Raw genomic sequence first — 19,542 nt, 5'->3', positions numbered from 1 at the left:
ATCTGAAATCAACTACATCCACCTAGCTCATGCGATAAGTACTTTCACCCCTATAATGCAATATACTGGCCTGATTTTTAATGTAATTTTTTTTCTGTATAACAGTATTTATAGTAGTTATTTTTGATTCTGGCTTCCTCGCCGGTCTATGAGCTTATTACCACTGGTCATTTTATAAGAATTTATACCATTTGTCTCAAATTTTTAAAAAGAGTTACCTAACTAAAACTTACATTTTTCTTTAGCTATCTAGCATAATTTAATTTAATTTAATTTTAAATTAAAAATAATTAATATATTATGTTTAATACAAATTACATTTTTTTTTTCGCATGCTTATATTATACAAACTTAGGTGGGTGCGTGGGGAGTTACCTAATGAAATGAAAAATGAAACCTTAAAAATTGCTCAATTTACTTATTATTCAACCATTTTCAATAGTTTTTGTTTGAAAAGATGAATCTTATATTTACCTACAAATAAAACTGCTAATTTAACACTAACAGTCATGTTTTTTTTATATAAAGTAAGTACTTATTATGGAACTTTTTTGAAAAAGTATAAAAATATTTGCTCATGTTATAATAGGTTCTTAATAAAAGGTAAACTAGTAACAATATTGAATAGAACCAAGAAGCTAAAACAACTAATTTTCTATTTTAATTTGAAAGCTAGTGTAAATTTAATATCTTTATAATTAATTAATATTTGTAACCAGTGAACACAGAATGATCAAATTTCTCTCATATACAATGAAGTATATAAATAATATTGTTACTAAATATTAAATCAAAAAGTAAAATGTAATTTATTGACTCATATTATGTATAAACATACCTATTAAGAGTTATACATCATTTCTATATACAAAATACTAATATATTTTTTTTTGGTAAATACATTTGTACATTAAATTTTCAAATTTGAATATGAAAATACATTTTAAGACATGCGGTATGGCAGATTTTGTAAATGTTCATGTCGGTTCATTTGTCTCACTGCATAGAACAATGCGTAGACATAGACGTCGAATTCATCCAGTCACTCCTCAGTCTATGACTGAATTCCACTTACAATTAACAGGAGAATATGCGCACTTGTCTATGATACAAAATGAACCAATATACTCTGGCATTGTTGGTGCAACTTTAGAAGAAGGAACCACTTTATTTTTCATTTTGCCTGGAATCAAAAAGTATACAACTATAAAATATAATAAACTTTATTTCAAATAAATAATAATTACAATAATATTATACAATTAATTTAGTTTACTTAGGACTGGTTCTACTTTTTTGTTGGATGGCACATTTTCTAGTTCACCAAGTTTTGGAAACGAATGCCACCAATTATACATCATAATGGGCATAACATTTAATACTGTAAGTTTTGTATGTAATTTGTAAATAAATAATAGTAAATTATAAAATAACTATTTTACTAATTAGATTATTTTAAGTTACTTTTTTTAAAAATCTATTTATTAAAATATTTTTTCAGGGATTTCCTACAGGTTTTGCATTGATGTCGAGGAAAACGGAAAGGGCATACACGGCGCTTTTCAATAAGATTTTAAACATAGTACCAGAGTGGCAACCTCAAACCATAATAGTTGATTTTGAAAGGGCAGCTATTGCTGCTATAAGAACAATGTTTCCAAATACCACTATTAGAGGCTGTTGGTTTCATTCCTCCCAAGCGGTATGGAGAAAAGTTGCAAATATAGGTAAGATTACTTTAAAATCGGAATTTGTAATTAATAATAAATTAAATATATAGTCAATTAATAACACTGGTTAATATTTAGGATTGATTGATATATGTAGTAACCATCGAGGAGCCTATGACACTGTGCATATGTTGATGGCATTGCCTTTGCTGCCGACAAATTGTATAGCTGAAGGTTTTGAAACTGTAAGGGCATACTATATTGAGAATGTGCAATCATTGATCAGCAATAATAATGATTATAATTTTACATTATTATTTGAATATTATAGATCAACTTGGCTTGCAGGTCTGTAATACAAAATAATAGTTTTAATATAATATTTTTTGTTCATACAACTAAACAAATTTATAACTAACCCTACACCATTGCCAATAGGAATAAATGCAGATATATTGTCGGTGAGTGACACGGTTTGGCGAACCAACAATGTGTTGGAAGTAAGTCACCGACATCTCCAGATGCACATGCAAAATCAGCACAATCCTGAGCCATGGGTGTTCTTGAGTAATTATATTTTTATTTATTTAACACTAGAAAAGGAATATATAAGTATTTTATATTTACAGAGGGGCTGATTACTTACTCGAATGGTGTTTTGAACGATTATAATGAGGCTACTGATGGAGGACAAGTAAGAGAACCTCAACGACAAGTTTGGATAGAACAGCAAAGGAATTTAGATAGATCATTGAGGCTGTTTATAGAAGGATGCTACTCAATGTCAGAATTTTTAATATGTGCTAGGCATTCAACACCAAATTTTGGTGTAATACGGCCTCAACACCAAGCTATTGTAATACTTCCTGCTGCTGTCTTTCCACAAGCTCCACTAGCTTTATTACCACTCCCCGTTGATCAGCATCGGGAACTGCAACTTCCAGCTATTCCTGTACTCCCTGCTACTGCTTTACCACAGGCACCACTACAAGAAGCACCAGCTTTATTACCACTGCACGTTGATCAGCATCAGGAACTAATTCGAGATGAAATAATGAGAAGGATTTTACCACGTAGACCAGCAATGCCCGTTCCTCGAGATCGTATGATTTTTCATTATAATATTACTTATAAAGATTTCCAATAAAATATACTAATAAATAAATCGCTTGTCTTTAGTTTTTTATAATCTCGATGCTGATGCAGATTATTCAGATGAAGATGTGTCTAACGAACAGTCTGTGATACCATCAGTTATTTACATTGAACGTGTTGATTTGACAAGTAAGTAGTAATTGTCTGAAATTTGTTTCTAGCTAAAGTAATTGATTAAAAATAATGATGTTTTATTATTTTAAAATTGTACCAATAGTAGAGGAAACATGTTACATATGTTTGTACAGTCCACCAATAGTAGTAGCGTATCCATGCTTACACCAAGGCCTATGCGGAGCTTGTCATGATAGCTATTCAAGAATGCCTCCGAATGAGCACAGGCCATACTACCGCTGTCCACTTTGTAGAGCTGGAATAGAAATCTACTATATATTAACATGACAATTATAATTAATTATTTATCTTATCAATTAAATATCAACTAGCCATAAACCTACTTTAAATTTTTTATTTTTTAACAAATTAAACAAAATTAAACTAATTTTCTTGGTATGACACACATTTCAATTTAACTTGGGATTTGACTGTTTTTTGACTGTTTTGAGTAAGTTTAACACATTTTCTTGATAATATATCATATTCATACACAGATATATACTAATAGTATATAATATATATATCTGTATATTCATATAAGTAACATATTATAGGTATACTGCAAGTACCTACATTGAAATTAAAATTGTTACCAATTATGTGTTCATTATCAATTGTGATTAAATATAATTTACAAATACTTTACAAGTCTATAAGTATAACCATAGTATAACTACCATATTTATTTATAGAAAATACTACTCAGTCTATATATCTACTATACTGTATCACTGTTACTACTTCCTACAAGTTACAACAGTCCACTAGACAACCTATAATAATAATTAATAAGAAGTTTTTAGTTAAATTATAGTAATTATTAGGTATTAAAATTAAAATGTGAAACTTACTTTTGAAATGACTGAAATAAACGATTACAGTCTACAAGTCAACATTACAATATAATAGGTATTAATTAGCAGTAAATTTCCGTTATAGAAGGTTATGTTATAATTTACAATAGGCTTATTTACCTACTTACATGTCACATTGTCACCATTTTATTTCCTATGGACAGATGAGACCAGTATGTTGAAGGCTTGGAATAAGTTCACGTTCACACTCATTTTGTTAAAAAGGAACTACTTAAATCGTTTCTTCTTCCTCATTCCCAAATAAAGAACATTTTTTGTGCCTCAATCAATTAAAAATTGTATTAAAATAAAAAAAAAAATAATTAGGTTCTGTTTTATTATACAGCTACAGCATTACAGCCTATGAAAGTATGAACTAAATAAATTGAAATAAATTAGTGATAGGTTGTGCATAAGAGATAACGGTTGTTATTTGGAAGTTTAATTAAAACATTTTAATGAGTCAGTTGTGAGATAAATAACTTTTGATCATGATTTCGTGGCCCATAATTACTATACCTAGTCTTATGACTCTTGTTTCTTATGAATTATTCATGAGTTATGACTTATGAGTATTATATTAATGTAATGTAATACCTAATATGATTTATGATACATATTGAAATTAAATTAATCATTTGTTGAAGAAAAAACAATACGTTTGTCGTTTAGTATAAAATAAGTTTAATATAATTTATAATGTTATTTTAAATTACCGCCACAGAGGGGGTATCTAGTAGACCAAGGGAGATCTAAACGCTAAATGGGTAATTTAGATCCCCAACTAGGATGGTGTCAACTAGTTCCCTCTGGTCATTTAGATCCCCTGTCAATTAGATCCCGCTTTGTCATTTAGATCACGGGGATCTATTTGGATGGGGATCTAGGTGGCCGTTCACCGACAGTTGGGCCCTGTGATAAGAGTTGGGTCCCGTGATAAGAAATTATAATTGATAACCTTAATCAAGAGTTCGAATTCTAACCTCATCTAATATTTATGTATTGTAATTATTCATCTTTTCATTTGAAAAAACTGTTTAACTGCTCCTCAATTAGTTCATTTGTTTTACTCTACTTTAATTAAATTAATTACACAATGGCGCTTTATTTATCATGATTTCTATATCTTACCAAGTAAGAATTTATAAAGTATTAATGTTTAAGAAATAACATTATTCTCTCTCTATGATATTCTTATTTTAATGGAAAATGCATTAATTTTTTCAGTTCAAGATGTAGCTGAAGCAGCTAATGTTGTTGCTGACGGTATGCATTGTACATTGATCTATTTATTAGTAAATATACATTCAAACAAATCATATTAATAGTTTATTTCTTGTGCAATATATAATAATATAAATTATATTTAGAATAAGCTAATAAAATAACAAATATACAATTCAAAACATTAGCAAAAATAAATACTTCATCATTAACTAGTTGTGAATTAATTAAAATAAGAATTCCATGCTTAATTTTCTAAGATTACCATTTAAGTCATTATTCTCTTATAGACAATATTATTCAGTTTTGGCCAATTGGAGATCGACCAAAAACATACAAGTTAATTTCAGTTGTACATAGAAATGAAGAGGTTATCGAGGATAATTTAGGGTTTCTTTACTTAAGAAGTAAATTTTACAGAAAAAAAAGTGTAAGTTATTTGTGTTTTGTTCTTTAATTATATTATTATTTTATTTTATTTTATATATACAAAATGAGCAAAAGCCCATAAATAAGAAACGACATAATTTGTAAGACATAACAGTGCATTATATAATGAAAATAGTGAGTTTAATATGATAGATATTGTGTCCATATAAGTTATTGTAAATATAATTTGGTAATTACTATTCTACTAATATTTGTCTAATTTTATTATTTTTTCTTGATATATAATTTAATTACTTTATATATTAGATATTGAAAATGTAAAGAATCTTCAACGAATGGATGCCCAGCTACCGCTTTTATTTCTTCGATTATGGAGTACAATAGGTTTTCACTCAAAAGATTGCATAATCATCAAGTTCGAACATCAGACACCAAAGTGAGAGAACTTAGAAATGTACTTGGTGACAAATGTGTACAACACTCTGCCCGCTCATATTCAGCTCGCACTTTATATGTTGAAAGTATTGTTAGGTAATTATACTAATTATATTATTATTTAGTATAAATATTTTAGTAAGAAATAAATCTTACTAGCCTGATTTCATCTTTTATTATTGTATTAGTCACCCAGGAGGAGTTACTATTTATACTTTTCTACAAGCTGCTTTGAGGATGAAAAAAATTCAGAAATCTGTTTTTTCACCTACACCTAAAAACTTGAACCACTTGAATGATTAATGACAATAGACATTTCAAACACCGGAAAGTTTGTATGTTTTTTAGTAATCTTGCATATTATTTTTATGTGATTATTATTAAATTAATTTAATAATCTTTTTTTAAGATTCTATCAAGGACCACTGACGGTTGATGGCACAATTGTCGGTGTATTGTTTTGTAATATTAAATTTATTGAAAACATAAAAAATGTAAGTTGATACATTGAGAATGGTTTTAATGTATTTATACGACATATTCAGTATATTTAACTTTCTTGTTTGATTTTTTTTTTTTTGTAGGTAAGAATAGCCGGCTGTGATGGTACTTTTAAAACGGTTCCAAAAACTATCGATGAGGATTGTTATCAACTTTTTACCTTTCATATAATATATAAAGATATTGTAAGTACTAACTAGTAAAATCACCATTCAAACTCCCTGTATACTGTAAATGGTTTATTTAGTTGACTAATTTAATATTTCCTAATTGTTGACAGAGTTTCCCGATGGTATACGCTTTACTAACTGGTAAAACAGAAATTATTTTTTACAAGGAGCTGTTTCGTTTCAATATGTTTGTCATGTGTTACCCCTGCAATATGAAAAATTGACAATAATTACTGATTATGAGATTAGCCAGATAAATAGTATAGCATTAGTATTTCCATAAAGTACCTACCAAGGTTGCTATTTTCATTATTGCCAGGTAAATGTATTCTTACACCAACTGAATATGATGAAATGTTCAAACAGTAAATCATCTAAGAAAACAATATAATAAATATATATAACAAATTGAAATATAGGTAAATCATAATGTTTGGAAAATATAAATATAGGTACATACTAGGATCAAATTGAAACATATTACCTTCGTGTTGGTTGACAGTACATTGATTGTTCATTGATTTTAGATTAAAAAACCGATTAAATACCATCAGATTGAAAAACTGGATCATTAACAATTTCTTTAAAGCAAATAAGGTTAGGTTTTAAAATTGGGTCGCGAAACGTCTTCTTTTTTAAAATAGAAAATAAGTTTAATAGATGAAATAAATAAAAATACAGTTTGTATAATATTATAATAATATAATTGATATCAAATCACAGTATATTTTTCATATGCTGGTATGATTCTACGTAGCAGGTGGAATTTATTATGTGAAAACACTCAACAACAGACATCACATTAAATTTTTATGTCGAATTTTTATTTTAATATATTTTTACGTGTGAATTCTATACATTTTCAAATAATAATAATTAAATATTCTGCCTACTAAAATGTAATTTTTATCTATTCAGTTATAATAGTACTACTACAAAGTATTACGCAATTTTACCTTTTTTTTTTTGTTTTTCTACAAAGCTTACGTGGGTTGTGAAAAATGTAGGTCTAAAAAAGTGGGTCGCGAGTCCAAAAAGGTTGAAGACCACTGGTTTATATTATGATCAGCATACTAGCAGTACATACAGTACTAAACTGAATATTTTATTAAAGGTCATGGTAATTCTAGTGTGACACAAAAAGGCTCTCTGGAATTATGCCTTATGGTCCTAAATTTCATGTTCAAAAAATAGAATGCCATAATCATTTGTTGCGAAATTTTGGAACAAAACGATCATTACTAACCAAAAACATCAAATTTCCTTACCTGAATTTAAGAAAACATATTCAAACTTCAAAATAAAATAATAAGATTCAGAACTGCAATTGTTAAATTAATTGAATATCACAGCAAATAAATCAACCAATCTGACAATGATAAACGTTTAGGTATATTGAACTTTTTTATAGTTTATATTATAGGTAATATAGTATATAGGGCTTAATTTGCATGAACATTTTCGAAAAGATATTTTTTTGAAAATAAAAAAAAATACTTGTAGGAAAAAAAACAATATGTAGGTAATTTTAAATTAATATAAATACACTTTTAGTTATCAATTTTACAATTTTTAGAATTTTGAAAACGTAACTGTTCATAGCCTATTTTTTAGTTTATACCTATATTGTTTGCCATGCAATTTGATCTCTAATAATACTATTGATGAATATAATTAAATATTAATTATTTTATTAACAAGTGTAGGTTTCATAAGGATATTTTGAACAGTTTTCACCATATTTTGGGTTCCCATGTTTGATGTGAAAAGTATTTCTGCAACGGGCCCAAAATTAAATGAGCACAACTTTATTGATGACGCAGAAAAATCAAAAGATATAGATGAAATTACGCAGTTAGCTAATCAATTAGTAACTCATGCCGACAGTTTACTAATGAATGTGGATAACATTGTTTGTGAGCAATTTAATAGTATAATAAACAAGCATTTATCAGATAAACCGATAGAAATGTTTTGAATATAATATATATATATAAACTAATACATTTATAGAGATAAATATAAACATTATGACTCCAGGTAAACGCAGTGGTGTATTGGTACGGGTACGCGGGTATACGCCGTATACCCATCAGAAGATTTTCGATTTTCGGCGTATACCCAATGTAAAATCTTATTTTACGGGTATACGCTTCCAAAATAATCAGAAAACCAAATAAGATTTAAAATTTATTTAATATTTCATATAGGAAAAAAACGTTATTCGTATTAATGAATTTATGTATTAATGAATTATTTATCAATTGAAGTAGGTATTGAATATAAGTTATATAACAATATGCGTTGTGTTTAATGTATTTTAAGACTTTAAGTTCAATTTAGTAAACCCAATATTGAATTCAAAAAATCTTTGTGGAAAATTCTATAGATTGTACCTATAATAATAATGTTATTATAATTTTAATTTTTTTGACATTCGAGTTGATTTTGTTTTATTTTCTATTGTTACATTATACAAAAATTAATAAAATAATGTTAAAAACTATGTACTAATTGAACTGCAATAACGTTATATAATATATACAATGATATAATTTAATCGTTTAGGTTACATACATATTTTATTGGTGCGTATACCCATAAATATATTTACCAATACACCACTGGGTAAACGTATCAATTTTTCTCAACGAGAATCGTACAACACTAGAGTTGAAGCTGCTATTGTATATTATAATACATCAGGGCAGTTTCTTAGAAAAATTACACAAAAATGTAGTTAATGAAATAAGTCCAGGTAAAGTAGTCATAATTTAAATGTCAGTAAAAAATAATTAATAATAATAATAAATATAATATTTTTCTTCTGTAGGAGATATTGGCAAAAAAAATATTTGAAAACCAAACAAATGAAAAACGAAAAAAGAAAATGTAAAAACTCCTTTTTCCCAAAAATTTCTAAACAAACGGGACCGGATCAACATTAAGGCCTGGCTGAACAGTTACTTGATGATATAGGTACCTTCAAATGAACTGAAATCAAAGAAAAGTACATTCATTCAGTTAAGACTTGGACTACGACAAACGCAAAGAATTTGTAAAATGCGACCAACTACATTATGTAGGTCTGCGGTTTACGATATATTGTATAGGTCATTTACTTCTAGATTAACTGATTATGGTAAAGTAATGGAGAATAAAGCCATAATCATATTTAAAAACGGTTTTAATTGTACTGTTGAATCTTGTGGTCTTAGAGTGGATGACAATTTGTATTATTTATCTGCTTCTCCCAGTAAAATAATCAAAAATAATTACATTTAATAACTATTAATAAGTAGCCCATGTAGGTATATTTATGAATAAGTTGTATTATATTTCATTGATAGATGGTCTTGTGGGAACTGATTATGTCGTAAAAATAAAGTGCCCATTCAAAGCTAAAGACAGTTCCAGTTTTATTGAAGCCATAGCCCGTAATGAATTTATTATTTTATGTTGAAATTATTACAATTATTGCTCGGATGTTTATAATAGTTTATATCTATGAATTATTTTTAATCGTATCCGACAAATGGTGACAATTGGTTATTGCCATAGATGATAGATATTTTAATATGAGAAATACTTAGATCTTGTACTTCGTATACAATCTATTGATAAATCGAGTTATGCTCTTTTATAGAAATCTTTGTCGGGGGACAGAGTGGCCGAGCAGACTACGGCATCGCTTCCGATGCATACCGTTGCTAGTTTGAATCTCGGCCACGGGCGGCACTTCTCTTCGGGCTGTCACAATGTCTGGACTCTGGAGGGAGGCCGCCATCCCCCGACTGTGCATGGCAAAAACCTACGGGTGCCCAATTCGAAATTCTGCCAAAACCAAACACACGTGCTTACAAACCAACAGTTAACAGTACCCTCCCCTACAAACAAACCAAACAAACAGCCAATGGCCATAGTTGCCGGTCTTAATGATCAATAGAAAAACAAAAGAAAGAAATCTGTGGTTTTCTATTTCAGTAGTTTTTCGTATGCCAAATTGAACCAAACAAACTACCCATAGTCCACAAGCTTAAAATGAAAACATACATTTATAAAATACATAGGTATTTAAAATGCATTCTCTCGTCCGTGCCTATTGACTATGTAGGGTAAGTTTCATTTTTTGGTTATTAAATTACACCACAAATTATAAGTTATATAGAATAAGAGTCTAGAACTCGACTACCGGAACTTAAATACAAAAATGTGATCTGGGTGACCTATTGATCAATTCTAAAATAGAAGTTTTTATCAATATTATCTGGTAAATTTTTAAATCGTCTTCATTTGCTATACTGGTGTAATAATTTGTATTTTGTTGTTATATTGTTATTGTTTGTACATTGATTTATGCACATTAAATATTTAAATTCATTAATGAATTTGTCATTTTTTTTTTTCTATATATATATATATATATAAAAGACAAAAAATGATTCTACCTAACTACCTATATGAATTCCTAAACCGTTCATCCGGTTGCGATGACATTTAGTACAAAAATAGATTATACTATTTGGGGGAAAATCAATAAGATAGGCTACATTTTGTCACGAATAGTCCAAACCGGGAAGGTTCTCAGACAGGGAGTTTGGGATTATTATAATACTATTATTATTGATTGTTTATAAATGAATGTTTATTAATGTTTGCTATTAGTTTTAATAATAATTATTATTATTATAATTATTTCTGGTCTATTATAACCTAGTCTAGGACTGCAGCGTGGACGGTTCTTCCCTTAGCATAAAACAGTTTTTAACAAACAAATAATGGACATATAGTGTCTTCTAATATACATGTTTCATATGATATAAGATAGATGTGTTCATTTACTGATGTCTTGAGAGTTATAGCAATCTGCATAGTCTTCAGAGCACAGCAACACAGATTGTGGTTTAGACTGTGCCATCACAGATTGTCTGTTGGATTCACAACCTTGTTCAAAATAATGGTAATGCCACTATCATCTAGAGTGGGTAATCCCAACCTTTTTGTTATACCACCAAAAATGTAAAACAAACTTAGAGGCCCACTTACCTAATATACTGGTTTAAAATATAAACACTCACAAATAAGATTATAGAAAAAATATAGACGTGTAAGAAATCACATAAAATCTAGATATTGATGCCAATTAAAATTTGGTGACCTTTGGCTTAGATTTTCGACCAACGTCCGCGACCTACTAGAGTCAATGACTTGATAAATTATTGGTCAAAAAATAATAATATCCATTGACGTAAAATCACTCCTTAATGTCACTACTAATTATTATTTACTATTATGAGATATAAAAAAAATACATTTTTAATAACAACAAATAATAATTATATAATATTTAAATAAAAACATGGATACAATATTGATTTAGATAATAATGGTAATAAAAAATAAAACAAATATAATTCATATGACCATAATCAGACAACATACAAACATAATTATTACAACATTTTTAAATAGATTTAATTAGGTAGTTAACAAATAAATAATTTTATTTTTTGTATATATAAATTAATAATAATGTTTAGTAAAATAATAGTTGATAAAATATTAAAATAATATGAATAGCTAAAATGAATAATATGAAAATGACAATACAAGTACAATAGAAAAAAGTGCTACACAATTCAAAAACAAAAAAGAGAGCCTTATTGGTACTTTTTTAGATACCTAATAATTTGTTTTTTACATTTAATTTTTGATTCACATCTTTTATAGATAATATTTAATACTGGAATTTATAGAATAACTAGATATAAAGTTACCTAGTAGCAAATATTTTCTGTTTAAAAATAGTAGTTGTTTTAGTTATAATTAATCTAACTTAAAACAAACAAACAAACAAATTATATATAATTATGATTACAATTATAATTTTGATAACTTTTACAATAAATAATAACAATAATAGGTATTTTATTTTTATGGCAAAAATGAATTGGACATTGAGTTATAAAATATTTTATTTTAAATAGTCAACACAAACGCAACATGGTTATTTTTATCTGTTTCAGAATAAATTAAATGGTTAAATATTTTTAAAATCAAGTATATATAAAAATAATAACATTATATAAATATCTGTTTCACAAGGAAAAAAAGTACGAAAATATAATATTGATACTTACTGAAAATTTAATATTAAATATAGATAATATTTTCATAACATTTTAACAATAAGAAAAAATACATTCAACACTCAAAAAGTTATGACAACCCTTGAAATCAGTAATTTAAATTGTATCAAAAATTATTATTTTTATTAAAAAATAATCAATAGCACCTTAGGAACAATTTAATATACATACAATGACACAACATTTTTGCTAATTTAAATATCTATAACATTTTATTTTATCATTTTGCAATTTTCTTTAATTTATTGGTATCAAACAAATTAATAGAAGATAATAAAGCCATTCTCTGATTATTTGATTGTGATGAAATAATGGGGATAGTTGTTGTTGTTGTTGTTGACAGAGGTGGTGGTGGCGGCGGTGGTGGTGGAGGAGGGTTGGATGCTAAAGATGATGAATTAACAGCAACTATAATAAAATATGGTAATAAATAATAATAATGCGTAAAATAAGTTTAAAATTATGGGTTTTCAAAACCAAGAGATTTAATTTTGTTTATAATCATATTATGATGATTTAATAATAAAGACCTAAACCATGCAGCTGAACCTAATCAATCTACCATGACGGTCACTAGAGTCAAAATTCTGGAGTAGCAAAAATAATTATCTGCAAACAATATGTTATATGTTAACAAATATTTTATTGATATTTAAAGAAAAAAAACTAAAAAAATTGAAAACAAAATAAAAAAATCGTTACATGAGATATAGGGTGAGTATCAAATGTTCTAAAAATATGAATTTCAAACGATCATAAAAATTTAATTTGACTTTCTTATAGACATTTTTTTTTTGATAAAGGTAGACAAACTTATGGATAATCTTGTATTACATTTTTAAATCTTAGATTTAAAAAGAAAAATTTTTATGAATTCTCAACTCAAAATAATTTGCTATTTTTCGTGATTTTTCCGTATTTTGTTAAGATTTGAACTTTAAATGCTTATAAATAAAAACTGTGACTAAGGATTTTTAATTTTTTTCATCTGCCTTTGAAACAATCACCTAGGAGCCTTCTATTAAATTCTCAAGCTTTTTTACCCAACAGATAAAATTGTATTGATATTCATAGAAAAAAAACTAAAAAAAATGGAAACTGAAAATGTCCGTAATCAGCTCAAAATATTTGGCAAATGTTATGGTGTATAGAAAATGCTAATATAAACATTCAGTCAAAATTGCACGTACCGGTCATTTGTTTTAGAGTTGCACCAAAAACCAAAATCGATTTTCTCGAAAACAGATTTTGCGTAAAAATTCCCGTTTTCCCTTAATTTTTCTTTTGACCCCTCCCCCCTTAAATGTTTATTTAAAACTTTTTTGTCTATATTTATTTGTAAAGATATAAAAATAAATTGTATTCACCTAAAATTATTAAATTACTAGAAAATTAAAATTACTTACTAATATCAGATCCTGTTGAGGTTAATGTACTGTTACTACTGGAGCTATGTGATCGATTGCTGATATCAATTGAACTATTGTTTTTGATTGAATGAAAATCCTTTAAAAGTAATAATAGTAATTAGTAAATCTAGAGTAGAAGTGCAGAACAACTATTTTACTATCTACATACAAAATGTTTTGATTGTGTTGCTTCTGTACATTTTTCTGGGTCATGGATGATTTTATAAATCTTTTTATGACGTTTTTCTAATGCAATCTATACATTTAAAACAATTAATATTTATAAATGTTTTAATTTAAAGTTGTGTATACATACTTTTTTTTGGTCTTCAAAAATTCTAGACATGCATTTTTCTGCGATTAGGATATAATGTTCTTTTACTAAAGCTGGTATTTTACATTTGAAAAACGATGGATCTTTTTGTTCATCTATCATTCGTACATGTTTTAAATTTGTTATTATTGAGTTCACACTTGGCATAAGTAACTTTGATGAAGGAGGTGCAAGTATAGTTTTCATTTGTTTTGCTGAAAAATGTTTTTTTCTTTAATAATTTTTTACTATTTATTAATTGAGATTTTAATAGTTAGGATTTTTATAAAATAAATATAATTTAAATGTTAAAAAAAATCTTAAGAATTACACATTGATACTTTTTTTTATTTATGAAATATAAAGTTTAATCTTACTCAAATTTAATGAAGTTTTTTGAGAAAAATGTTCACAAAAAGGCCTTGTTAAAGGCTCATTCTCCGTAAACTCATATAATATATGTCCAAATCCATATATATCGACATCATTTAAACTTTGTATACGTTTTTTACCAAGTTGTACTAAATATGAACGATAATATGAAGGTAATCCTAAAGTACTATTTTCAATGCCAGTTAGTTTAATATTTTCAATATCACAGACTAAAACATTTCCAGAATGCAAGTGACCTAGAAAATGAATTAAATTATATAAACAATGTTCAATTAATTTAATTTTTATTTACCAACCATAAGGGATATGATTATCGTGTAAAAATTTCAGTCCATATAAGATCTGTTTAATATAGGATACCATAGTTTGGTCTGGTAAATAAACATGAGAAGAAGTATCCCAATATTTTTTTAAGAAAGGTTGTAAAGGCGTTGTTTGATAGAGCAGATCTCTCAAACTGCCAACCTGAATATTATGAACTGATAATGTATATCCTTCAGGACTTGGCAGTATCACAGGAATGTCTACAAGTGGATGCTTCAAACAAATATTAAAGTGGTATAAAAAGAGTTATACTTATTTAAATTTAAAAACTGCCCAACTTACTATTATGCTAGAGATAGATTTTAATACTGTAACTAAATCTAGCTGTTTAAGTGAAAGGTCAGGACCACATTCAGTCCATGATAATAAAAGTTCTTGTTTTGGATCTTTTTTCCATTTAGATAAAAATGATTTCCTTTTTAAACGCCATCCTATATTAGGTAGTTCTTTCGACAATTCAAATTCTCGATTACCTCTTAGTACCATCCCAACTTTTTGGAATAAAGATTCTAGAATAAAATGTTATTTGTTAATCAATAAATTATTAAATTAGATGTAGTTACACTGAAAACATTGTTTATAGTCATATTTATATGCTCCTCAGTTGTCCATTATAAAGAATTTTATAGCAGGTATAAAATTAACATACTAATATTCTATCTCTCATATTATATTAATTCTAACTATTATTTTTGTTTTTTAACATATTACAATATAGTGGTTTATATTTAGTGCATGATTTGAGGGGGTAGTAAGGCTCTTATTAAAAAAAAATATACATGAATAACCCTCCAAATTATATCCTAAATCCTAATCTATAAACGGGACAAAAAGTTTTAGGGTAACTCTAAAAAAATACAATGGATGTATTAATAAACTTAAGGTTAAGTCTATCATGTACAATGACCAATATTAATTCAACATTCTTCCACTGATATTTTATTATATCTAGAGCATATTATTGGAATCCTTTCACAGCTTCACCTAATTCTTGGAACGCTAATGTTAATATCTACTTCTAACTCTTCAGGAATTTTAGAAATGACGGACGGTTTAGTTAGATCTTGTCAACAAAAAGTGTAAAACGGTTGTTCCATCTCACAAAATCGTTAGTGTAATGTTTGCAGTTTATCGTCGCATTTATTACTTTACCTACTACATTATTTTTCTATCTACCTACCTTTTATTACTGTAGGCTTATATAACAACAAATCAAAACGGACATTTTATCCACTAGGTAATTTTATGGTCAGACTTTTTTTCCGGGATTCGTATAAGCTAGTTACCATTTATAAGAATAAATTTAAATAAAGGTCCTAATTTTAAAATGTTTAAATACATCCAAAAATCAAATACATATATTATTAGTAGGTAATAGCAGTCAATATTACCTTTGCAATATTCACTATATGATTCTGGATCCAAAAAGCTTCTGATTAGTAAGGAATTTGCTAACATTAAATTTTCAACCATTGTGTTTAAAGAGCTCTAAAAACATAAAAACAAAATATTTATAAGACATATTTAGACTTTTAATAACACCTACATATTCAAGTATGAACATTTCTAAGATATGTAAGTTGTCCATTGCTTACTAAAAGAAAAACTACAATCAATTAAATTTAATACATTTAATTATAAAAATTACCTAATGTAAATAATAAAATTAAAAAAATTAAACATATTAATATCTTTAAAGAAACAAAATGACTTATTAAAATTAATATTTTTTTTGTTTAATTAATAAAATATTTAGTATAGGAATTTGGTTTAAGTTTTTTATCTATACTTTTTCAAACGATATAACTCTGGTTATAACATATTTTATTGGAAACAAGAGAACAATCAAGAAAGTCCATAGAATCATAATAACTTTAAAAGATTAGACCTTGAACAGATACCTAATGTTGCATTTTTGAAATTTATATTTTAGAATGTGTTTTTTTAGAAATACCTACCATGTAGTTAATTTAAAAAAATGTTAGAATCTGGGATTTAATTTTTCAAAACAAACAAAATAAATTACAATAAAAAAAAATTTAAAAAATAAATTTGTATACAGTGTGATCACAAAGTGGAAACACTCAATAACTATGTGCAGGCTTCATATATTTCAATTCTGCTTTTTTGGATAACTAATAAACATTATTATACACAATTTCAAATAATGAGACTAATTTTGTTACTGTTAATTTTGTGCATGCACAGAATAATTTTTTTTTTAAATGGCATGACCTATAAAAAATAAAATTACTAAAATTATTTTTATTTCATTTTTATGTTATTTGCATGGGTATAACAGATTATAAAATAGGTTAATAATAGTTAGGTAATATTTTAATAATAATAAATATGTAAAATAAAATACAAAGATTGATTCGTTTTATTCGTAAAAGTTTTGTTTATCCAACAAATTGTTCAAACTGTACACCATGGTGCTATAAACAACATTCAATACAAATTAAAAATTAAAAATTCTCGGTTAATAGCAGAAATAATTTGTTCCTCAGTAATTTGATTACATGCTGCAATTATTTTGTTTTTCAAATTAAGAAGATAGTGGCATACACAACCTTTTTCAAGTTACCTCATAGGTAGTAATCTATATAGTGGTGTAAGATCTAGTGACCTTGGTGGCCACTGAACTGCTCCATAAGTCCCTACCCACCGATTTGAAAATATGTATTTTATAATCTGTTATGATTTGGAATATATGTATTTTATAATCTGTTATACCCATGTAAATAACATAAAAACAAATTACTATAACTCAGCCATTTTTTAACTTAGAAAAGAAATTCAACCACTAAAATTCATTAAAAAATAATATGTGGGCAAAAATGGTCTAATTTTTTGAAAATGTGTATAATAATGTTTGTTAGTTAGCCAAAAAAGCAGAATTTAAATATATGAAGCCTGCACATAGTTATTGAGTGTTTCCACTTATCGTGATCACACTGTAGATCCCCTCCTTTATTAAAAGAACGGTGCCTTAGAAATAAGTCCTTTTTTACTATTTTTATTTATTAAATATTCTTGTAGATTATTATAATCCACATCGATTGGGATTAAAAAATTAAACAAATTGTTGGTTTTTTTTATAAGAAATCATATTTTATAAAACCTATGATAAAAAAGGAATAAGTTATCAGTCATTGTACAAATAGGAACAGTTTTTTTTAGTTTTCTCAAAACCGTGTTTTTGTACTTATTCCCTTTTGCCCAGGCACCGTCCAATTATTTATTTTTATTTATTTATTTAAATATCTTGCCTCTGTTATTAGACACTATTATACAAGTATATTTGCTAGATAAAGCACAGGATAGATTAAATTTGTGGATAAAGTGAACAGTTTTGAAATATCCAGTACCTATAATTTTTAAGTAAAGCCTTTTACATTACTTGTAAAGCATTTTGTCGTTGCATCACCAATTTTCGATCCATATTTCCAATGTATTTTTTCGGTGGTAAATCCAAAATGATTTTTGATGACATCTTGTACAGCATATTTTGAAGCTTAACAAAATCACTGTACCGCTTAAATATTTTCCAAGTGTAATCCTGGACACCAGTACGCGTTACTTCTATGACGTATTCCTTTAACGAAAAACACACATTTTTACTAATTATTTTTATACTTTGTGGTCGGGTATTTAAATTCAGTTATTATTCTTAAGCACCGTATATCCATTGGTGTTCCGTGAATTGAGAATCGTGCATTTCAATGGATGTGTATCGTCGACTTTGTCCTTCAAAGTTGCACTGTTCTCGAATATCGACATAGTCAACTACTCAACTCAACACCGCCGCAGATCGATTCAAAACGCAGAACGGCAATAATGTTGTTCGACCATTACAATGAAAACGACAAGTGCCTAGAATGTTACATAATCCCGGTAGCAGAACACAATCAAAATACCAGTGAGACCTGTAAACTCTGTGACGCACAATATTCTCGATTAGTTGATGGCTATGAATTTGAGTTGAAACACTAAATGGTGTGTGTTTTAATAAGTAATAACAAGTAACAACAATTAAAAATAATAATATTGTTGTTAATGCTATCACTTATCATAGTAAAAACTAAAAAATACACACCTTGAAAGTGTGGCAAAAGGTATATTATTTAAATGTGTGGTTGTACTTGAACAAACAAATTCGTATACGAGTATTATCACAAAATGTTCGTCATAATTTTGATAAGATAAAATCATAAGAGGCTCTAGATAATGAAAAAATGCCTTGTTGTTATAACCACGAACTAAGATATAATAAATGTTGTCATGTTTTTATAACCGGAACAATAACCTACCCACGGTCTGTCCGGCATATGAGATTATTTCAACTATATATCTAGTTCAAGACTGCAACAACTCGAAATAATATAACAAATCCTAGTTATGTACACCATAGAATATATGAAATATATTTCATATA

General features: G+C 27.2%; 1 protein-coding gene and 1 pseudogene across 2 annotated transcripts; one reads left to right on the top strand and one right to left on the bottom strand.

Annotated features, from left to right (window-relative positions):
- The first annotated feature begins 6,067 nt into the window (after positions 1-6,067).
- LOC132946943 (uncharacterized) lies at positions 6,068-10,904 on the top strand (annotated as a pseudogene).
- A 636-nt stretch (positions 10,905-11,540) lies between these two features.
- LOC132947145 (PX domain-containing protein kinase-like protein) lies at positions 11,541-19,433 on the bottom strand. Of its 2 annotated transcripts, XM_061017353.1 has the most exons (11): positions 19,204-19,433; positions 18,786-19,042; positions 18,508-18,702; positions 16,496-16,592; positions 15,387-15,613; positions 15,077-15,317; positions 14,765-15,016; positions 14,391-14,602; positions 14,244-14,330; positions 14,072-14,171; positions 11,541-13,073 (listed from the first exon to the last, which is right to left on the bottom strand). In XM_061017353.1, the coding sequence occupies exons 2-11, from the start codon at positions 18,885-18,887 to the stop codon at positions 12,886-12,888; spliced, it is 1,701 nt and encodes a 566-aa protein (XP_060873336.1). In that variant the 5' UTR covers positions 18,888-19,042; positions 19,204-19,433; the 3' UTR covers positions 11,541-12,885. The 2 variants fall into 2 exon arrangements, with proteins under 2 accessions (XP_060873336.1, XP_060873335.1); XM_061017352.1 differs by lacking the exon at positions 19,204-19,433 and having other exon boundaries at positions 18,786-19,186.
- Between the last annotated feature and the right edge of the window lie 109 nt (positions 19,434-19,542).

The sequence above is a fragment of the Metopolophium dirhodum genome, chromosome 6, assembly GCF_019925205.1.
Source record: "Metopolophium dirhodum isolate CAU chromosome 6, ASM1992520v1, whole genome shotgun sequence".
NCBI lineage: Eukaryota > Metazoa > Arthropoda > Insecta > Hemiptera > Aphididae > Metopolophium > Metopolophium dirhodum.
Note: the sequence above shows the minus strand (reverse complement) of the source record. Positions and strands in the feature narration are given on the sequence as shown.

Coding starts and splice junctions, on each gene's coding strand:
- LOC132947145 (XM_061017353.1), bottom strand. CDS start 18,887: ATGTCGATATTCGAGAACAGTGCAACTTTGAAGGACAAAGTCGACGAT. Junction 16,593..18,507: donor AACGACAAAATGCTTTACAA/GTAATGTAAAAG, acceptor TTATGTTTTTAG/AGCTCTTTAAACACAATGGT. Junction 14,172..14,243: donor CAACACAATCAAAACATTTT/GTATGTAGATAG, acceptor TTACTTTTAAAG/GATTTTCATTCAATCAAAAA.